Raw genomic sequence first — 21,019 nt, forward strand, 5'->3', positions numbered from 1 at the left:
GGCCTGCATAGTCGATGTGTACCCTACACCACGGTTTGGAGGGCCAAGACCATAAACTTAGCAGCGCCTCCCTGGGTGCATTGCTTAACTGCGAGCATGTATTACATCTGTGAATACAGGACTCTAAGTCCACATCAATACCGGGCCACCACACATCGGATCTGGCTATCATTACGATGCCGAGGTGGGTACTATGGAGGTCATTGATGAAGGTATCTCTGTCCTTCTTGGGGACCACTACTCATTTGTCCCTGCCTGTATAGACATTTCATCTTTGCACTGCTGGAATGGCTTTATCTCTTCCTGCATTTCAACTGGGACACTGGACCAGCTCCCATGAAGCACAAAGCTTTTGACTAGAGATAATAAGGGGTCCTTGCTTGTCCAGGTTTTGATCTGCTGGGCAGTGACGGGTGATTGCTCACTCTCAAATGCTTTCATAACCATGGCTAGATCTGTGGGCTGCGCCATTTCCACCCCCGTGGTGGGCAATGGCAGCCTACTGAAACCATCGGCGCAGTTTTCTGTGTCTGGCCTGTGGTAGATGGCTTAGTTGTATGCGGACAACATGAGCGCCCATCTCTGGATGCAGGCTGATGTGTCAGTATTTATCCCTTTACTCTCGGAGAATAAGGATATAAGTGGCTTATGGTCAGTTTCCAATTCGAATTTTAGCCCAAACAGATATTGATTCATTTTCTTTACCTCATTGACACACCCTAACGCTTCTTTCTCAATCAAGCTGTAGGCTCTCTCAGCCTTAGACAGACTCCTGTTGCAGTTTCCCGAAATCATTAGCTTGTTGCAATATATGCCCGACACCATATGACGACGCATCACATGCTAGTACCAAACGCTTACATGGATCATACAACACAAGCAATTTGTTTGAGCATAACAATTTTCTCGCTTTTACAAAGGCATTTTCTTAGCTTTTACCCTAAACCCATTCGTCCCCTTTTCATAGTAAGACATGCAGTGGTTCTAACAGTGCTGAGACCCGGTAAGAAGTTACAAAAGTAGTTCAGGAGTCCCAGAAACGACCACAGCTCCATCACGTTCTGTGGCCTCGGTGCATTATTGATTGCCTCCATCTTCGCATTGGTGGGCCTGATGCCATCGGCCGCAATCCTCCTTCCCAGGAACTCGACTTCAGGTGCCAGGAAAACACACTTCGACCATTTTAACCTGAGCCCCACGCGGTTGAGTCGACTGAGAACCTCCTCCAGGTTCTGCAGATGCTCGACTGTGTTCCACCCGGTGACCAAGATGTCGTCCTGGAAGACCACGGTGTGTGGGACCAACTTCAGTAAACTTTCCATGTTTCTCTGGAATATCGCCACCGCTGATTGGATTCCAAATGGGCATCTGTTATAAACAAAAAGACCTTTGTGTGTGTTGATGCAGGTGAGGGCGTTTGATGATTCCTTCAGTTCCTGCGTCATGTAGGCTGAAGTCAGATCCAGCTTTGTGAACGTCTTTCCTCCTGCCAGCGTTGCAAAGAGGTCATCGGCCTTTGGTAGTGGGTATTGGTCCTGCAGGGAGAAACGATTGATAGTTACTTTGTAGTCACCTCAGATTTTGACTGTGCCATCTCCCTTGAGGACTGAGACGATAGGACTGGCCCATTCATTAAACTCGATCGGTGAAATGATGCCCTCTCCTTGCAGCCGATCTAGCTTGATCTCTACCCTTACTCTCATCATGTACGGTACTGCTATCGCCTTGTGATGGATGGATCATGCCCCCGGAATTAGATGGATCTGCACTTTTGCTCCTTGGAATTTCCCGATGCCTGATTCGAACAGCAAAGGAAATTTGTTTAAGACCAGAGCACACGAAGTGTCATCAGCGGGCGATAGCGCTCAGACGTCATCCCAGTTCCAGTGTATCTTTCCCAGCCAGCTCCTGCCGAGCAGCGTGGGACCATCGCTCGGTACCACCCAGAGTGGTAGCTTGTGCACCGCTCCATCGTAGGAGACCTTTATGGTAGCACTGCCGATTACAGGTATCAGTTCTTTCGTGTAAGTTCTTAGTTTCTTATGAACTGGAGTTAAGACTGGCCTTGAGGCCTTGTTGCACCACAACATTTCGAAAGTATTTTTGCCCATGATGGACTGGCTTGCACCTGTGTCCAGCTCCATTAACACCGGGTGTCCATTTAATTCAACATTCAGCATTATCGGGAGACAATTCGTGGTGAATGTCTGCACTCCATGTACCTCTGTCTCCTCGATCTGAGGCTCTGGTTCGTCGTGATCCTCTGTGGATCTGTCCTCTTCTGCAACATGGTGGTTTTAGGTTTAATATTCTTTGCAGCTCACCTGCACAGTCGTTGGAGGTGTCCCATTGTTCCACAACCCTTGCAAATGTACTCTTTGAATCGGCATGAATGGAAACAATGATCACCCCCGCAGCGTCAACAAGGTGTTAATGGCCTTGCATTCATCACCCTTGATGGTAGACTCTGAGACATCTGCAGGTATGTGTGACCTGCCCTTTGCATTATGATTCAAAAACAACATCACTTTGTTCACAGTACTTGTAGCAGCACTTGTGTGCTGAGAGATTTGCTTCATATTGTCACTGGTGGCAATGAATGCCTGGGCTATCGCTATGGCTTTACTCAAGGTTGGGGTCTCTACAGTCAAAAGTTTGCGAAGTATGGTTTCGTGGCCAATGCCAAGTACGAAAAAGTCTCTGAGCATGTGCTCCAAATGTTCTTCAAATTCGCAATATCCTGTAAGGCATCTTAGCTTGGCGACATAACTCGCCACTTACTGGCCGTCAGACCTTTTGTAGGTGTAGAACCGGTACCTCGCCATCAGAATGCTTTCCTTCGGGTTCAAATGCTCTCAGACAAGTGTGCACAAATCATGGTATGATTTCTCTGTGGGTTTTGCTGGAGTGAGCAGTTTCTTCATGAGGACATACGTTGGTGCCCCTCAGACAGTGAGGAGGATCGCCCTTCATTTGGCAATGCTTTCTTCCCCATCTAACTCATTGGCCACAAAGTATTGGTCGAGTCGTTCCACAAAAGTTTCCCAATCATCTCCCTCCGAGAATTTCTCCAGGATGCACACTGTTCTCTGCATATTTGGGTTCGCTATCTGTATCTCATTGCCAGTTGTAGTAGATGGAGAACGAGTCAGACTGAACACTGAGCTCAAAGTAAAGTGTGACCGTAGTCTTTTATTGCAAGTCTCCAGAGTGCCTCTCCAACCTATGAAGCCTCCTTAAATATCTGTGCTCCCTTGGGACTCCAGGGGATGAGCCCTTTGGTGGGTGTACAGAGTAAATACAAGTATACATATATATCAGTAAAGAGTTGGGGTCCCAGCACTGATTCCTGCGGCACCCCACTGGTTACTGATTGCCAACCTGAGAATGAACCATTTATCCCGACTCTCTGGTTTCTGTTCGTTAACCAATCCCCTATCCATGCTAATATATTACCCCCAACCCTGTGAACTTTTGTCTTGTGCAGTAACCTTTTAGGTGGCACCTTGTCAAATGCCTTCTGGAAGTCCAAATACACTACATCCTCTGGTTCCTCTTTATCCACCCTGTTCATTACATCCTCAAAGAATTCCAGCAAATTTGTCAAACATGACTTCCCCTTCATAAATTCATGCTGTTACATTCATGTTGCAGCAGTGACAGATAAGAAAGGTGTTGAATTAATCGATGGGTGGAAGCTAGCATCAGGGCGGTAGGACAGTGAGTGGCTCTTGCCTTCACAGAAGGACTCCCATGTCCTGATCAGAAGTGACCCTCAGGCAATCTCGGTTACAAACCGGTCAATGACTCGAACATGTAGAAATGTAGATCGACAAACACAGCTGTTCAGATTATTGAATATATACAGGAAAAAACGTGAGTGAACCTTCCTCATAAGTCCGGCCATCATTAACCATTTTTGCCTGAGAGCAGAATAGAAACATAAAGAACAGATTATAAATCGGGAGGGGATGTCATTGATGACCTTATTCAAGAATTTGAGAATTTGGCGAGCAATAAATCTGATTGGATGTTTAAAGATACCAATCAGAGAGATACAGAACAATGGAAATTGACAACGCGGCCAATGAACCAATCACAGTCATTGTCTTCACCCATCCCTCATTAGCTGTGGGCGGAGTGTGGGGCTGCCTATATAATGCGAGCCCGGAGCAGAATTTCCTTCATATCTGTACCTGACTGAACAAGACGATGCCTGAGGAAAAGAAACCAGCTTCGAAAAAGGGTGCCAAGAAAGTAATCAAGAAAACACTACCAAAGGGTGGCAAGAAGCGCCGAAAGTCGAGGAAGGAGAGTTACTCCATTTACATCTACAAAGTGATGAAGCAGGTTCACCCCGACACCGGCATCTCCTCCAAGGCCATGGGCATCATGAACTCGTTTGTGAACGATATTTTCGAGCGCATCGCGGGTGAGGCTTCCCGCCTGGCCCATTACAACAAGCGTCGCACCATCAGCTCCCGGGAGATCCAGACCGCCGTGCGTCTGCTGCTACCCGGGGAGCTGGCCAAGCACGCCGTATCGGAAGGGACAAAGGCGGTGACCAAGTACACCAGCTCCAAGTAAAACTCCACGCTGTCCTGACGGAACAAAATCCCAAACACAACGGCTCTTTTAAGAGCCACCCACAACATCATTGAAAGAGCTGCACAAACACATCACCCTTTAGACTGAATTTACTGTAATTATTTCCCGAACAATTGTGTTTGAGAACCTTTACAATTCCAGCTGTAGATTTAGTTTTGAATTCTCATAAGCAGCTTCACTGACGGATTCGACCTTGGCGTCGCTGGAATTTCCCGCAGTGAGTAAACTACAAACACGGTCCCTGGTCGCTTTCCCTTTGCTCTCAGACCCGTTCATTCACAGAGCCTGCCGACGAATTTATTTTGGGAGGGCGGAGAAACTCCGATTTCAGTCACACGTTCTCACTCAAGCCCTTTTCACGTTTTGTTTTTATTCCGTTGCGGCTCAGTCCGTTTATTAACCCGAGACTCCCCGCAGAGTAACAACCCAGAATGGGAGTTCTTAGATACTAGAACAGGGGCAGTTTGAACACTCTGTCCCTCTTCTATTTTTACAGAATGACTCTCAGTTCAAGTCTCACTCCCACAGCAGCTCCTATGAAAAAAAGTTCACTTTTACAACGATGGAGCTGGAATGTGTCCCGTTACAGAATCAGTGGGGACTGAGTCCCGCCCGTTACAGACAGTTTGAACCTGAAGCCGAATTTAATACTGATTGTAACAGGCTGAAATTTGCAAGGGAAACATGGAATCAGACAAAAGGAAACAAAAAGTGTTTTGAAGTATTTGGCTAATGCTTAAGTTACTAACAATTATTGGCGGGATTTTTGAATTTAAAAAATCGTTAGGTTCTGACTTTGAGAACCAATAATTTTCGCCCTACTTTCATTGGTGGACTAAAGAGGCTGTGATTGGTCATCGGAAACGACCAATGAAATTCACAACAGAGTGACCAATCACAAGTTCGCTCCCTGCATCGCTCCAGAATGTATAAGAAGGGCAGATGTGGGAGGAGTTTCTCATTCTTTCTCTGAGCTTGTGGATTGTGGAAATGTCTGGAAGAGGAAAAACCAGCGGTAAAGCTCGGGCCAAGGCCAAGTCTCGCTCCTCCCGGGCCGGACTGCAGTTCCCTGTGGGCCGTGTTCACAGGCTCCTGCGTAAGGGGAACTACGCTGAGCGTGTGGGTGCCGGAGCCCCGGTCTACATGGCTGCTGTGCTCGAGTATCTGACCGCTGAAATCCTGGAGCTGGCTGGCAACGCGGCCCGTGACAACAAGAAGACCCGCATCATCCCCAGACACCTGCAGCTGGCCATCCGCAACGACGAGGAGCTCAACAAGCTGCTGGGAAAGGTGACCATCGCTCAGGGCGGGGTGCTGCCTAATATCCAGGCTGTGCTGCTGCCCAAGAAAACCACCACTTCGTCCAAGACCAAGTAAAGCGGACAAGATTTAAACTAATAACCCAAAGGCTCTTTTCAGAGCCACTCACAGTATCTGAAAGGGCTTCTTACTGTCTTAATGGAGACCTTGAGTTCAGGTACCAATAAATTGGCCTATTTCAGACCTGTATGCGGGAATTTTCAGTTCCTGGTATCTGCATTATGGTTTTCTGCTCACACAAACTGTTTTGTTAGTAGCTAATAATTAAACTACAGTTGTCAGAGACTCAAAAATTGTATAAATACCGCAACTGGTTCCCTAAATATTATTTAGTCTATCAATGAAAACTGTATGAAGAGAATCGGCGGTTTTTAAAAGGGCCTAGTTTAATTCTGGTCTGGTTTGAGAGTTTGATGCTGGTTCTGTTCCCGGGATCTCCGGGCTGTTCATTTTTCTCCTTAGCCGGTCAGTTTAGGCCTACACTGAGCAGCCAAGCGCAAGACGGTCACTGCCATGGATGTGGTGTACACTCTGAAACGGCAGGGCCGCACTTTCTATGGATTCAACGCGACCCACTTCCCCCAAGCACAAAGCAAAGGCTCTTCGAAGTGCCACCCACCGCCTCACAGGGAGTGGAGATGGGGGGAGGAGGGAGGTATAGTTGATTTACATTTTGTTCTGTTTCGATAGATATTTTTCGCCAAGGTCTCTATGTTTTAAATCAGCAAATGCACGATGGACGGAATGTCCTTTGTTTCAGAATTATAGACATCTATCATCGAAGCTTACAGCACGGAAGGAGGCCACTTCGGCCCATCGTGTCCGTGCCGGCCAACAAAAGACTATCCAGCCGAATCCCACTTTCCAGCTCTAGGTCCGTAACCCTGCAGGTTACGGCACTTCAAGTGTACGTCCAAGTAGTTGTAAATATGGTGAGGTTTTCTGCCTCTACCACCCTTTCAGGCAGTGAGTTCCAGACCCCCACCACCCTCTGCGTGAAGAAATTTCCCCTCTAAACCTTTTGCCAATTACTTTAAATTTATGTCCCCTGTGCTAAGGGAAATAGGCGGTTTACGGCACAGAAGGTACGACATATTCCAGGTGAAGGTAACACTGAAACAACTAATATAGTTACAGCAGTGACAGATAAGAAAGGTGTTGAATTAAATGGTGGGAGGAAGGCAGCATCAGGGCGGATGGACAGTGAGGGTCTTTTGCCCTCACAGAAGGACTTCCAAGTCCTGACCAGAAGTGACCCTCAGGCAATCTCGGTTACAAACCGGTCAATGTCTGTCGAACATGTAGACATCTAGATCGATAAAGAACAGAATATGGCTCGGGAGGGGATGTAACTGATGACATAATTCAAGAATTTGAGATTGTGGCGAGCAGTAAATCTGATTGGATGTTTAAAGAGACCAATCCGGGAATTACAGAACAATGGCAATTGACAACGCAGCGAATGAACCAATCACAATCGTTGCCTTCACCCATCCCTCATTAGCATAGGGCTGTGGGCGGAGTGTGGGGCTGCCGATATAATGCGAGCTCCGAGCTGAGTTTACGTCATGTCTGGGTTGGATTGAACAAGACGATGCCTGAAGAGAAGAAATCCGTTACTGCCAAGAAAGGCGCCAAGAAAGTGATCAAGAAAACGGCACCGAAGGGCGGCAAGAAGCGCAGAAAGTCGAGGAAGGAGAGTTACTCCATCTACATCTACAAAGTGATGAAGCAGGTTCATCCCGACACCGGCATCTCCTCCAAAGCCATGGGCATCATGAACTCGTTTGTGAACGATATTTTCGAGCGCATCGCGGGTGAGGCTTCCCGCCTGGCCCATTACAACAAGCGCTGCACCATCAGCTCCCGGGAGATTCAGACCGCCGTGCGCCTGCTGCTGCCTGGGGAGCTGGCCAAGCACGCCGTGTCGGAAGGGACAAAGGCGGTCACCAAGTACACCAGCTCCAAGTAAAGCTCCACGCTGTCCTGACGGAACAAACCCCAAACACAACGGCTCTTTTAAGAGCCACCCACAACCTCTCTGAAAGAGCTGCACAAACGCGTCATCCTTTAACCTCAATTTACTGCAGTTATTTCCTGACCAAGTGTTTTTGACAACATTTAAAGATCCAGGGTAGATTTAGATACGAATTTTCAGATAATCGGTTTTACTGTCCGGTTCAGCCTTAGCTTCGTTGATGAATTTCCCTCCCATTAAACTATAAACACTCCCTGGTCGCCTGCCGACGAATTATGGTCTTGTTTTAAGGGGGGAGACTCAGACTTTATTCACCTCATTCTCTCAAGCCCTTTTCAATAAAAAAAATTCTAGTTAGTCAACCCGCTTATTACCCGGGGCCTGTGTGTGCAACAACCCAGAATGGGAGTTCTTACAGAGACCAGAACGGGGCAGTTTGAACACTCTGTCCCTCTTTTCTTTTCACAGAAGGACTCCCAGTTCTGGTCTCACTCCCGCCTGTGCGGAGGATCGATCCATGATCTGTGATTCCCAAATTGTACAAAGATTGAGCTGGAATGTGTCCCGTTACAGAATGTTTGAAAGTGAACCATAATTTAATCCTGATTGTAACATCCTGGAATTTGGAAGGCAATATGGAATAAAAAGTGTTTGGAAATCTTTGGCTAATGATGAATTTATTAACATAATCCGCATTGTAAAAATTATTGGCGGGGTTTTTGAAATTGAAGATTCGTTGGATGTCGAACAATAATTTTCGCCTTCTTTTCATTGGCGGGCTAAACAGATGGTGATTGGTCATCGGAAAAGACCAATGAAATGTACCGCAGAGCGACCAATCACAAGTTCACTCCCTGCATCCGTCCAGAATGTATAAGAAGAGCAGATGAGGGAGGAGTTTCGCATTCTTTCTCTGAACCTGTGGATTGTCTGGAAGAGGAAAAACCGGCGGTAAAGCTCGGGCCAAGGCCAAGTCTCGTTCCTCCCGGGCCGGACTGCAGTTCCCTGTGGGCCGTGTTCATAGACTCCTGTGAAATGGGAACTATGCTGAGCGTGTGGGTGCCGGAGTTCCGGTCTTACATGGCTGCTGTGCTCGAGTATCTGACCGCTGAAATCCTGGAGCTGGCCGGCAACGCGGCCCGCGACAACAAGAAAATCCGCAACATCCCCAGGCACCTGCAGCTGGCCATCCGCAACGACGAGGAGCTCAATAAGCTGCTGGGAAAGGTGACCATTGCTCAAGGCGGGGTGCTGCCTAATATTCAGGCTGTGTTGCTGCCCAAGAAAACCACCACTTCGTCCAAGACCAAGTAAAGCGGACAAGATTTAATCTAATAACCAAAGGCTCTTTTTAGAGACATTCACAGTATCTGTAGAAGGGCTGCTTACTGACTTAATGGAGTGAGAGCCCTTGAATTCATGTACCGATAGATTGGCTTATTTCAGACATGTAAACGTAGAAAATAGGTGCAGGAGTAGACCATTCGGCCCTTAGAGCCTGCACCACCATTCAATAAGATCATTGCTTATCTTTCACCTCAGTACCCCTTTCTCTCCATACCCCTTGATCTCCTTTAGCCATAAGGGCCACATCTAACTCCCTCTTGAATATATCCAACGAACTGGCATCAACAACTCTCTGCGGTAGGGAAATCCACAGGTTCACAACTCTGAGTGAAGAAGTTTCTCCTCATCTCAGTCCTAAATGGCTTACCCCTTATCCGTATGCGGGAGTTTTCAGTTCCCAGTCTCTGCATTACGGTTCTCTACTCACACATACACTCTTCCAGTTAACAGCGAATAACTGAACTACAGTTGTCACTCAACAATTGTATAAATACCGCCACCGGTTCCTTAAATATTATTTAATGTGTCTGAAAACTAGAGAGTCGGCGATGATGAATTAATATAGTAATGAAAGGGCCTAGTTTAATTCTTGTCTGGTTTGAGATAGTTTGAATGCTGTTTTTGTTCTCGGGAGCTCCGGCCGTTCCGGCTGTGTATTTCTCTGCTAAGCCAGTCAGTTTACACCGCACTGCATCAGCGAGCGATATACACATACAGGACCCGGATCCATTGCAGTGCTTCCCAGATCTGCCTGCCCCCATTCTCCGGTAACACCGAATGGGGAAATCTGTGCTCCGCCCCGGGGAACTCGAGGTCAGAGCGACGCAAAGCCGATGTCAGTTTCTGAAAATATTAAAGGGCTCATTAGTTTATATTAGTCAAAGCTCATGTGAACCGAGCTGGTATATGAACACACGATCAGTAATCAATACCACACCCTCTGCCCGTCCCTACAATGGGTTAATGAACAACACGAAGCACTGGTTACAGGAGATCGCAGCTCTTTCCTTTGTTGATTTGGTGGCTCTGAAAAGAGCCGTTGTTTCACTTGGTGCTGAAGCTCCGAGCCGAGGCAGGGGGAGTCTAGGCGCACTCCCCGCGGATGCGGCGGGCCAGCTGGATGTCTTTGGGCATGATGGTGACTCGCTTGGCGTGGATGGCGCACAGGTTGGTGTCCTCAAAGAGCCCCACCAGGTAAGCCTCGCTGGCCTCCTGCAGGGCCATGACGGCCGAGCTCTGGAAGCGCAGGTTGGTCTTGAAGTCCTGAGCGATCTCCCGCACCAGGCGCTGGAAGGGCAGTTTGCGGATCAGCAGCTCGGTGGATTTCTGGTAGCGGCGGATCTCCCTCAAAGCCACGGTGCCGGGTCTGTAGCGATGAGGCTTCTTCACTCCGCCCGTGGCTGGAGCACTCTTCCAGGCCGCTTTGGTCGCCAGCTGTTTACGAGGTAACCTGTGGGACGCCCACATCCCATGAACGAATGCAAAAGAGGAAAGAGCAGAGGCCTTGACCATCATTTTCCAGTCCTCTTTGGATCTGGGCATGGTGCCGGAGGATTGGAGGACTGCTAATGTAGTACCCTTGTTTAAGAAGGGAGAAAGGGATCGGCCGAATAATTACAGGCCTGTCAGCCTAACCTGCATTTGGAAAGGCAAGGATTAATTAGGGTCAGTCAGCAAGGATTTGTTAAGGGAAGGTCGTTTCTGACTAACCTGATTGAATTTTTTGAGGAGGTAACCGAGACGGTCGATGAGGGTTGTGTGTACAATGTAGTATATATGAACTTCAGCAAGGTTTTTGATAAGGTTCCACATGATGGACTGATCATGAAGGTTAAAGCCCATGGGATCCAGGGCAAAGTGGCAAATTGATTCCAAAATTGGCTTGGAGTAAGAAGCAAAGGGTAATGATTGATGGATGTTTTTGTGACTGGAAGGATATTTCCAGTGTGATTCTGCAGGGCTCAGTACTGGGTCCTTTTCTTTTCGTGGTATATATCAACGATTTAGATTTGAATATAGGGAGTATGATTCAGAAGTTTGCAGATGAGACTAAAATTGGCTGTGTGGTTGATAATGAAGAGAAACGTAATGGGCTGCAGGAGGATATCAATCTACTGGTCAGGTGGGCAAAGCAGTGGCAAATGGAATTTAATTCAGAGAAGTGTGAGGTAATGCACTTTGGGAGGGCTAATACGGATAGGGCATACACATTAAGCGATAGGCCACTTAATAGTGTAGATGAACAAAGGGACCTTGGAGTGCTTGTACACAGATCCCTGAAAGTGGCAGGCCAGGAGGATAAGGTGGTTAAGAAGGCATATCGAATGCTTGCCTTTATTGGCTGAGGCATTGAATAAAAGAGCAGGGAGGTTATGCTTAAATTGTATAATACTTTGGTTAGGCCACAGCTCGAGTATTGCTTGCAGTTCTGGTCGACGTATTATAGAAGGACGTCATTGCACTAGAGAGGGTGCAGAGGAGATTTACTAGGATGCTGCCTGGAATGGAGAATCTTAGTTATGAGGACAGATTGGATAGGCTGGGTTTGTTCTCATTGGAACAGAGGAGGTTGAGAGGAGACCTCATTGAGATGTACAAAATATTGAGGGGCCTGGACATAGTGGATAATAAGGGTCTATTTCCATTGGTGGAGGGTCTATTGCGAGGGGGCATAGTTTTAAGGTGGTTAGTGGAAGTTTTAGAGGGGATTTGTTGTGGGGGGGGGGTTGGTTTCTTAACGCAGAGGGTTGTGGGGATCTGGAACTCACTGCCTGGAAGAGTGGTGGATGCAGAAACCCTCACTACTTTTAAGAGATGGATGGATGGGCACTTAAAGTGCCGTAACCTGCACAGTTACAGACCTAGAGCTGTAATTGGGATTAGACTGGATGACCTTTTGGTGGATGGAGCAGATATAATGGTGAGTGCTGCAGGGAATAAAATACAACCAGGATGATCTCCTGGACTATTTTCGATCACCTGGATGGGTCGGAGAGGAATTTTCCCATATTTTGTCTCTCTAAATTGGCCTGGGTTTTTACCTGGTTTTTGCCTCTTCCAGGAGATCAGATGGGTCTGGTTGCGGTGGCGTGTAGAATGTTTCAGTATAAGGGGTGTCACAGTTGTGGTGAGGCAGACTGGTTGGGCTGGGTGCTCTTTGCCTTTCCGTCATTGTTCATAGGTTTATATTTAACCATTAGGGCTGCTGACCAAGGGCCGTGTGGCTCTTTGGTGGCCGGCGCGAACATAATGGGCCGAAATGGCCTCCTTCTGCGATGTAAATTTCTATGTTTCTATGTTTCTAAATACATGGTATGTGACACCTTCTGCACAAAATAAAGTTCACGGGATTGGGGAAATATATTAGCATGGATAGAGGTTTGGCTAACTAACAGAGAACAGAGAGTCGGGATAAATGGTTTGTTCTCTGTTTGGCAATTAGTAACTAGTGGGATGCTGCAGGGATCAGTGCTAGGACCATTAATACAATCTATATTCATGACTTGGAAGAAGGGACCGAGTGTAATGTAACCAAGTTTGCTGATGATACAAACATGGGAGGAAAAGCAATGTGTGAGGAGGACACAAGAAATCTGCAAAAGGACATAGACAGGCTAAGTGAGTGGGCGAAAATCTGGCAGATGGAGTATAATGTTGGAAAGTGTGAGGTCATGTACTTTGGCAGAAAAAAAATCAAAGAGCAAATTATTATTTAAATGGAGAAAGATTGCAAAGTGCTTCAGTACAGCGGGACCAGGGTGTACTTGTACATGAAACACAAAAGGATAGAATGCAAGTACAGCAAGTGATCAGGAAGGCCAATGGTACCTTGGCTGTTATTGCAAAGGGGATGGAGTATAAAAGCAGGGAAGTCTTGCTACAGTTATAAAGGGTATTGGTGAGGCGATACCTGGAATACTGCGTGCAGTTTTGGTTTCCATACTTACGAAAGGATATATTTGCTTTGGAGGCAGTTCAGAGGTGGCTCACTAGGTTGATTCCAGAGATGAGGGGGTTGACTTATGAGGAAAGGTTGAGTAGGTTGGACCTCTACTCATTGGAATTCAGAAGAATGAGAGGTGATCTTATCAAAACATTTAAGATTATGAGGGCGTTTTACAAGGTGGATGCAGAGAGAATGTTTCCACTGATGGGGGAGACTAGAACTAGAGGGCATGATCTTAGAATAAGGGATCGCCCATTCAAAACAGACAAAGATAAATTTATTTTCTCAGAGGGTTGTAAATCTGTGGAATTCGCTGCTTTGGAGAGCTGTGGAAGCTGGGACATTGAATAAATTTAAGATAGAAATAGATAGTTTCTTAAATGATAAGGGAATAAGGGGTTATGGCGAGCAAGCGGGGAAGTGGAGCTGAGTCCATGATCGGAATAGCCAAGATTGGAGGGGAGAGGGAGGTGGAGGGGTGAGAGGGGGAGGGGATTGAGAGGGGGAGGGGGTTGAGATGGGAATGGGGGTTGAGAGGGGGAGGAGGTTGAGAGGGGGAGGGGGAGATTGTATTGAATGGTGGAGCAGGCTCGAGGGACCATATGGCCTACTCCTGCCCCTATTTCTTCTGTTCTTATGACAGAGAGACAGAGAGGGAGAGACAGCGAGGGAGAGATTTTGAGAGAGAGCGCAAGATATACTCTCTCGCTCTCCCCCCTCTCTCACCCTCCCCCTCTCCCCTCTCCTTCCCTCTCCCCCTCTCCTGTCCACCTCCCTCTCTCTCCCCCCTCTCTCTCTCCCTCCCACACTCTCAGCACCTTACCCGCACTCACCCTACCTCCCTCTCCCCTCTCCCCACCTCCCTCTCCCCTCTCCCCCTCTCCCTTCCCCCTCCCCTCTTCACCCTCCCTCTTCACCCTCGCCCCTTCCCCTCCTCCCTCCCCCTCTCTCTCCCCCCCTCACCCTCTCCCCCTCCTCTCTCTCCCTCCCCCCCCGCCGCTTGCACATGGTTACCCCCCTCCCCCATCATCCTCCCCTCCACAGGCCCCCTCCACCCCCCGTACATACCCACCCCCCACCCGAACATGGTTACCTTTCCTCCACTGTACACGATTATCCCCCTCCCTCCCTCCCGGTGCGGCCTGTGGTGACTCACCAATAGTTCTGGGCCTGTTAGATCAGCATCAGGGGCAGCGGAGGACGATGAAGATGAGGGAGGCCAGCGATTGTATTTCCTGTACTGGGTCTGCACAGAGTCAGTAACCTCTCCCAGCCCCATTCCCCCTCTCACGTGCTCACACCCAGCATTGTATTTCAACAGCACCATTCACAGCCTCAGGACCCCTGCAAGCCCCTCACAGCACATTCCCATGTGGTAGCTGTTGTAATGTGGGAAACGCCGCAGCTAATTTATGCACAGCAAGCTCCCACACACAGCAAAGTGATAAGTATTGGCCCCAGGACGGTGGTCGTGGGTGTTATGTATTTAACCCCTTGCAATCTGCATTACACTACCACCAGAGGGCCCACCTGTTGGAGTCCCAAGGGATCCCAGCATCCCTTAGGACTCCAACAGGTATATAAGCAGGTCACCCATGAGGTACCTACACTCTGAGTCTCATTAATGGAGCTAAGGTCACACTTGCTCATTGTACACAGTACTCAGTTTCATCCTTTATTATGAGCTATCAATTGGCGATGAGGTAACGAACAACCGCGCAAAAATGCAAAGAACTGTTGGTATCCTGGAGAAGTTCTCAGAAGGGAATGATTGGGAGGCCTTCGTGGAGAGACTTGACCAATACTTCGTGGCCAATGAGTTGCAAGAGGACGAGAACGCTGCCACATGAAGGGCGATCCTCCTAACTGTCTGTGGGGCAACAACCTATGACCTCATGAAGAATCTCCTAGCTCCGGCAAAACCAACAGCTAAATTTTATGAATTATTGTGTACGCTGGTCCAGGAGCAAATAAATCGTAAGGAAAGTGTTCTTATGGCGAGATATCAATTCTACACATGTCAACGGTCAGAGTGCCAGTAATTGGCGAGCTATGTCGCCGAACTAAGGCGCTTCACAGGATATTGTGAATTGAGGGATTCCTAGAACAAATGCTTAGAGACTTTTTTGTACTGGGCATTGGCCATGAGCTAATCCTTCGCAAACTATTGACTGTTGAAACTCCGAATCCAAGTAAAGCCATAACAATAGCCCAGGCACTTATGTCTACCAGCGACAACACCAAACAGATTTCGCAGAGTAAAGACGTTTCGACCAGTACTGTGCACAAAGTGATGCTGTTTTCGAGCAGAAATATACATGGCAGAACGTACACGCCGGCTGTTGCTGCCCGACCTCAGATGACCCAGAGTCCACCATCAATGGTTAATGCGAGGCAGTTAACACCTTGTTGGTGCTGTGGAGATGATCATTGGCCTCATCAATGGCACTTCAAACACTATGCATGCAATGGTTGCAGAACAATGGGACACCTCCAGTGAATGTGCAGGTGAACTGCAAACCCTGCAAACCACCACGTTGCAGAGGAAGATCGATCCGCTGTGGATCAGGCTGAATTGGAAACTCATACCGAGGAGGCAGAAGTGTACGGGGTGCACACATTCACCACGAAATATCCACCAATAATGTTGAAAGTTGAACTGAACGGAATTCCAGTATCTATGGAACTGGACACGGGTGCGAGTCAGTCGATAATGAGTAAAAAGGCTATCGACAGGCAGTGGGGCAAAAAGACACACAGGCCCAAGCTCGGCCCCATTCACACCAAACTAAGGACTTACACCAAGCAAATAATCCCTGTAATTGGAAGTGCAGAAGTCAAAGTCTCCTTTGATGGAGCAGAACACGAACTCCTACTGTGGATTGTGCCAGGGGATGGCCCCACAATGTTTGGCAGAAGCTAGCTGGGAAAAATCCGCTGGAACTGGGAAGACATCCGAGCGCTTTCGTCCGTCAACGACGCCTCATGTGCCCAGGTTTTGAGCAGGTTCCCATCGTTGTTCAAGCCAGGCATTGGAAGCTTCTCAGGGGTGAAAGTGCAAATCCATTTCATCCCCGGTACACGACCCATCCACACAAGGCATGGGCAGTACCATATATGATGCATAAAAAAGTGGAAATTGAGCTGGGCAGGCTGCAGCGAGAAGGCATCATCGTGCCAGTGGAATTCACTGAGTGGGCTAATCTGATTGTCCCAGTACTTAAAGAAGACAGCACGGTCAGAATTTGTGGGGAATATAAAGTAACGATTAACCGGTTTTCGCTACAGGACCAGTACCCGCTACCCAAGGCATCCAACCTATTTGTGACTCTGGCTGGAGGAAAGACATTCACCAAGCTGGACCTGACCTCGGCCTACATGACACAGGAGCTGGAGAAGTCTTCGAAAGGCCTCAACTGCATGAACAAAGGTCTGTTCATCTATAACAGATACCCGTTCAAGATTCGGTCGGCTGCGTCAATCTTCCAATGGAACATGGAGAGCCTGCTAAAGTCAGTTCCTCACACTGTGGTTTTCCAGGACAATATCCTGGTTACAGGTCAGGACACCATCAAGCACTTGAAGAATCTGGAAGAGGTTCTTAGTCAGTTGGGACTCAGGTTGAAATGCTCGATATATTTTCCTGGCACAGGAGGTTGAGTTCCTGGGAAGAAGAATTGCAGCAGATGGCATCAGACCCACCGATGCCAAGACGGAGGCCATCAAGAACGCGCTGAGATCACAGAATGTGATGGAGCTGTGATCGTTCCTGGGACTCCTTAACTATTTCAGTAATTTCCTGCCTGGGTTAAGCACCCTGCTAGAACCCCTACATGTGCTACTGCGCAAGGGAGACGACTGGGTATGGGGGAATTCACAAGAGGCTGCCTTTCCGAAAGCCAGAAATCTGTTGTGTTGAAACAAACTGCTTGTCCTGTATAACCCTTGTAAAAGATTAGTGCTAGCTTGCGATGTGTCGTCATACGGGGTCGGGTGTGTGTTACAACAGGCTAACGAATCGGGGATTTTGCAACCGGTCGCTTATGCATTCAGGAGGTTTTCCAAGGCCGAAAGGGCCTACAGCATGATTGAAAAAGCGTGCGTTTACTGGGTAAAGAAAATGGACCAGTACTTATTTGGCCTCAAGTTTGAACTTGAAACTGACCACAAGCTACTCATATCACTGTTCTCTGAGAGTAAAGGGATTAACACCAATGCCTCTGCCCGCATCCAAAGATGGGCGCTGTCAGCTGTCACGCTGTCAGCATACAACTAAGTAATCCACCACAGACCGGGCACACAGAACTGCGCTGATGCTCTCAGTCGGCTGTCATTGCCCACCACCGGTGGAAATGGCACAGCCAGCGGACTTGCTCACGGTAATGGATGCATTCGAAAATGAAAAGTCCCCCATTACAGCCCGCTGGATCAGGACCTGGACCAGCCACGATCCTTTACTGTCCTTGGTAAAAAAAACTATCCTCCAGGAAGCTGGTCCAGTGCCCAGCGGAGATGAGGAGACGATTAAGCCATTCCACAGGCACAAAGACGAAATGTCCCTGCAGGCGGACTGTCTGTTGTGAGACAATCGTGTGGTCTTGCCCAAGAAAGGCAGAGATATGTTCATTTGTGAACTGCACAGCACACACCCAGGCATTGTAATGATGAAAGCCATAGACAGATCCCATCTGTGGTGGCCCGGCATTGACTCAGATTTAGAGTCATGCGTGCGCCAGTGCAATACTTGCTCTCAGCTGAGCAATGCACCCAGAGAGGCAGCGCTAAGTTTGTGGTCGTGGCCCTCCAAACCGTGGTTGAGGATCCACGTGGGCTACGCGGGCCCATTTCTAGGCAAAATGTTTTTGGTTGTCGTGGATGCTTACTCAAAATGGATTGAATGTGCAATAATGTCTGTAAGCACGTCCACGGCCACTATTGAAAGCCTACGAGCCATGTTTGCCATGCCCAGCTTTCCTGATGTCCTGATCAGCGACAATGGATCGTGTTTCACCAGTTCTGAATTCAAGGAATTCATGACCTGCAATGGGATCAAGCACGTCACATCTGCCCCATTCAAGCCCACATCCAACAGCCAGGCAAAGTGGGTAGTTCAGACCATCACGCAAAGCCTGAAATGCGTGTCGAAAGGCTCCCTCCAGTTCTGCCTATCCCGAGTGCTGCTCAGCTACCGCACCAGACCCCACTCACTCACCGGCGTCCCCCCAGCCAAGCTGCTCATGAAAAGCGTGCTCAAAACAAGGCTCTCTCTTGTCCACCCTGATCTCTATGATCACGTGGAGGGCAGGCGGCATCAACAAAGTATGTACCATGACCGCACAAATTTGTCATGCGATATTGAGATCAATGATCCTGTGTTTGTACTCAAATATGGACAGGGTCCCAGATGGCTCGCTGGCACGGTGATAGCCAAGGAGGGGAGTACGGTGTTCCAGGTCAAATTGGCCAATGGACTAACATGCAGAAAACATTTGGACCAAATCAAATTACAGTTCACCAACAGCTACGAACAACCCAAAGAAGACACCACCAACTTTGACCCTCCAACATACACACAAGTGCCAACTGACATCATGGTTGACCATGAAGCTGAACTCACCATCCCCAGCAGCCCAGTGAAGAACTAACCACCTCATCCACATTCGCATTTGTACCGAGACAATCGACAAGGGAGTGAAAAGCCCCAGATCATCTCACCTTGTAAATAAGTGTACTATTGACTTCACGGGGGAGTGATGTTATGTATTTAACCCCTTGTAACCTACTACCAGAGGGCCTACCTGTTGGAGTCCCAAGGGATCCCAGCATCTCTTGGGAGCACAGTATATAAGCAGGCCACCCACACGGTACCTGCACTCTGGAATCTTATTAAAGGAGCTAAGGTCACACTTGCTCATTGTACACAGTATTCAGTTTATTACGAACGTATCAGAGGGAGTGCAACGAAGGTTCACCAGACTGATTCCTGGGATGGGGGGGTTGTCCTATGAGAGATTGAGTAGACCAGGCCTATATTCTCTAGTGTTTAGAAGAATGAGAGGTGAGAGGCTACACCCACATCGCATGAAGGAATTTTAAAAAGTGATGAGTGAGGTGTTTAAATTTGATTAAGGACACCAGCCAAATTATTAGAGACACTCCCAGTCCTTCAGGACCTGTGCCCAGGGGAGAAGCTGATGGGTTAATCTGATCATCTTTGGGTTAAATGTTGTGTTCATTGAGCTAAGCACCTCGTGCCAGCATCAACCGCTTTCCAGTCGGGCACTGCACGGGCTAGATACAGAGTGAATCCATCGGTCGCTCCCCGACACAGATACTGAGGGACAGGGAGTGTCCGGGACACTGACATTTCTCACTCAATAAGGTATAAATTGATCCTGTACCTCTCCCCATTAATCCTGGGTTCCACACGGGCCGAATCCTGTTCCTGTTTCCCTTCCTGTAACAGCACTGAGCTCAACCCAGCCCAAGAAAGATTGGATCAACTGGGCTTGTATTCACTGGAGTTCAGAAGAATGAGAGGGGATCTCATAGAAACGTTTAAAATTCTGACGAGTTTAGACAGGTTAGATGCAGGAAGAATGTTCCCAATGTTGGGGAAGTCCAGAACCAGGGGTCACAGTCTAAGGATAAGGAGTAAGCCATTTAGGACCGAGATGAGGAGAAACTTCTTCACCCAGAGAGTGGTGAACCTGTGGAATTCTCTACCACAGAAAGTTGTTGAGGCCAATTCACTAAATTTATTCAAAAAGGAGTTAGATGTAGTCCTTACTACTAGGGGGATCAAGGGATATGGCGAGAAAGCAGGAATGGGGTACTGAAGTTGCATGTTCAGCCATGAACTCATTGAATGGCGGTGCAGGCTCGAAGGGCCGAATGGCCTACTCCTGCACCTATTTTCTATGTTTCTATGTTTCTATAATGAGCAAGGCTCAGGGAGGGTGGTTGCTAGGCACTGCAGTGATGTCATAAAGCAGGGCCATTCAGCCCAGCGGGTCCTCTCCATGTCCCTTTAAAGGTGGAGAGGTGGGACATCCTGTCTCAACACACATTCCCCTGTTCATACTGAGAATCCCTGGGGAAGGCCAAGGCCCAGAGTGTAGAATACAACCAAGGGGGAAAGAGGAGGAGAGAAGGGGAGGTAAATCACGGAGTAGGGACTGAGGGCCACCAAGCTTCAGTTTTAGAGCCTGTAGACTTCAGGAGAGGAAGAGTTAGTTCTGCAGTTTCAGGATCCAGGGAGAGAACAAGGAGCAGATGGGAAGACTGGTGTGGGTTCCAGCACAGTGAGGATGTAGGGGGAGGGAGATTGTGTAGGGCCGTGTATTAGGGGTGTAGGAGGGACAAGAGAGGAAAGGTCAGAGGAGCAATTACTGCAGCACAACCAATAGTGAGAGAGAGAAGGTGGGGTCTGAGTGGGCCCTGGACAGGCCGGTAAACTGTTTGTTTGCTGTGACCAGCTTTCCTTATGTCACAAATAGCCTCCTGTAGCCCAGTGACACAAACAGCCTGTTAAACGCCACCAATGTCCTTTGGTCTGGTGAGGTCTCCCTTTGTGAAACATCAGCTTCTCATTCTGACTTACTCACACAGAGAAATGAGCTTCAGAACTGCCGACACTGTCCCTTTGAAGATCAATTGCCCATTGAGTTTGATTAAATTGATGTTAAACTAAAAATACTGCTTTGCCCTGTGACAATAACAGATTATCAGAATATTTCCCATAGGTTAAAAAACAATATTACAGGGACTCACTGCCCTGGATAGTTGGACTGGACCTGTGATATAATAGAAATGTATTT

General features: G+C 48.1%; 3 protein-coding genes and 1 pseudogene across 3 annotated transcripts; all 4 read left to right on the forward strand.

Annotated features, from left to right (window-relative positions):
• Nucleotides 1-4,212: 4,212 nt before the first annotated feature.
• LOC139253740 (histone H2B-like) lies at nt 4,213-4,587 on the forward strand. Its single transcript, XM_070873530.1, has one exon. It carries the CDS (start codon nt 4,213-4,215, stop codon nt 4,585-4,587), a length of 375 nt encoding a protein of 124 aa, XP_070729631.1.
• A 1,011-nt stretch (nt 4,588-5,598) lies between these two features.
• On the forward strand, nt 5,599-5,985 carry LOC139253745 (histone H2A type 2-A-like). The gene has a single exon (XM_070873533.1). It carries the CDS (start codon nt 5,599-5,601, stop codon nt 5,983-5,985), a length of 387 nt encoding a protein of 128 aa, XP_070729634.1.
• A 1,537-nt stretch (nt 5,986-7,522) lies between these two features.
• Nucleotides 7,523-7,900, forward strand: LOC139253742 (histone H2B-like). The gene has a single exon (XM_070873531.1). It carries the CDS (start codon nt 7,523-7,525, stop codon nt 7,898-7,900), a length of 378 nt encoding a protein of 125 aa, XP_070729632.1.
• Nucleotides 7,901-8,835: 935 nt separating this feature from the next.
• Nucleotides 8,836-9,220, forward strand: LOC139253739 (histone H2A type 2-A-like; annotated as a pseudogene).
• Nucleotides 9,221-21,019: the final 11,799 nt, after the last annotated feature.

The sequence above is a fragment of the Pristiophorus japonicus genome, unplaced genomic scaffold (assembly GCF_044704955.1).
Source record: "Pristiophorus japonicus isolate sPriJap1 unplaced genomic scaffold, sPriJap1.hap1 HAP1_SCAFFOLD_510, whole genome shotgun sequence".
In the NCBI taxonomy this organism is placed as follows: Eukaryota; Metazoa; Chordata; class Chondrichthyes; family Pristiophoridae; genus Pristiophorus; species Pristiophorus japonicus.

Excerpts from the sequence above, each read along its gene's own strand:
- LOC139253740 (XM_070873530.1), top strand. The coding sequence starts at position 4,213 with ATGCCTGAGGAAAAGAAACCAGCTTCGAAAAAGGGTGCCAAGAAAGTA.
- LOC139253745 (XM_070873533.1), top strand. The coding sequence starts at position 5,599 with ATGTCTGGAAGAGGAAAAACCAGCGGTAAAGCTCGGGCCAAGGCCAAG.
- LOC139253742 (XM_070873531.1), top strand. The coding sequence starts at position 7,523 with ATGCCTGAAGAGAAGAAATCCGTTACTGCCAAGAAAGGCGCCAAGAAA.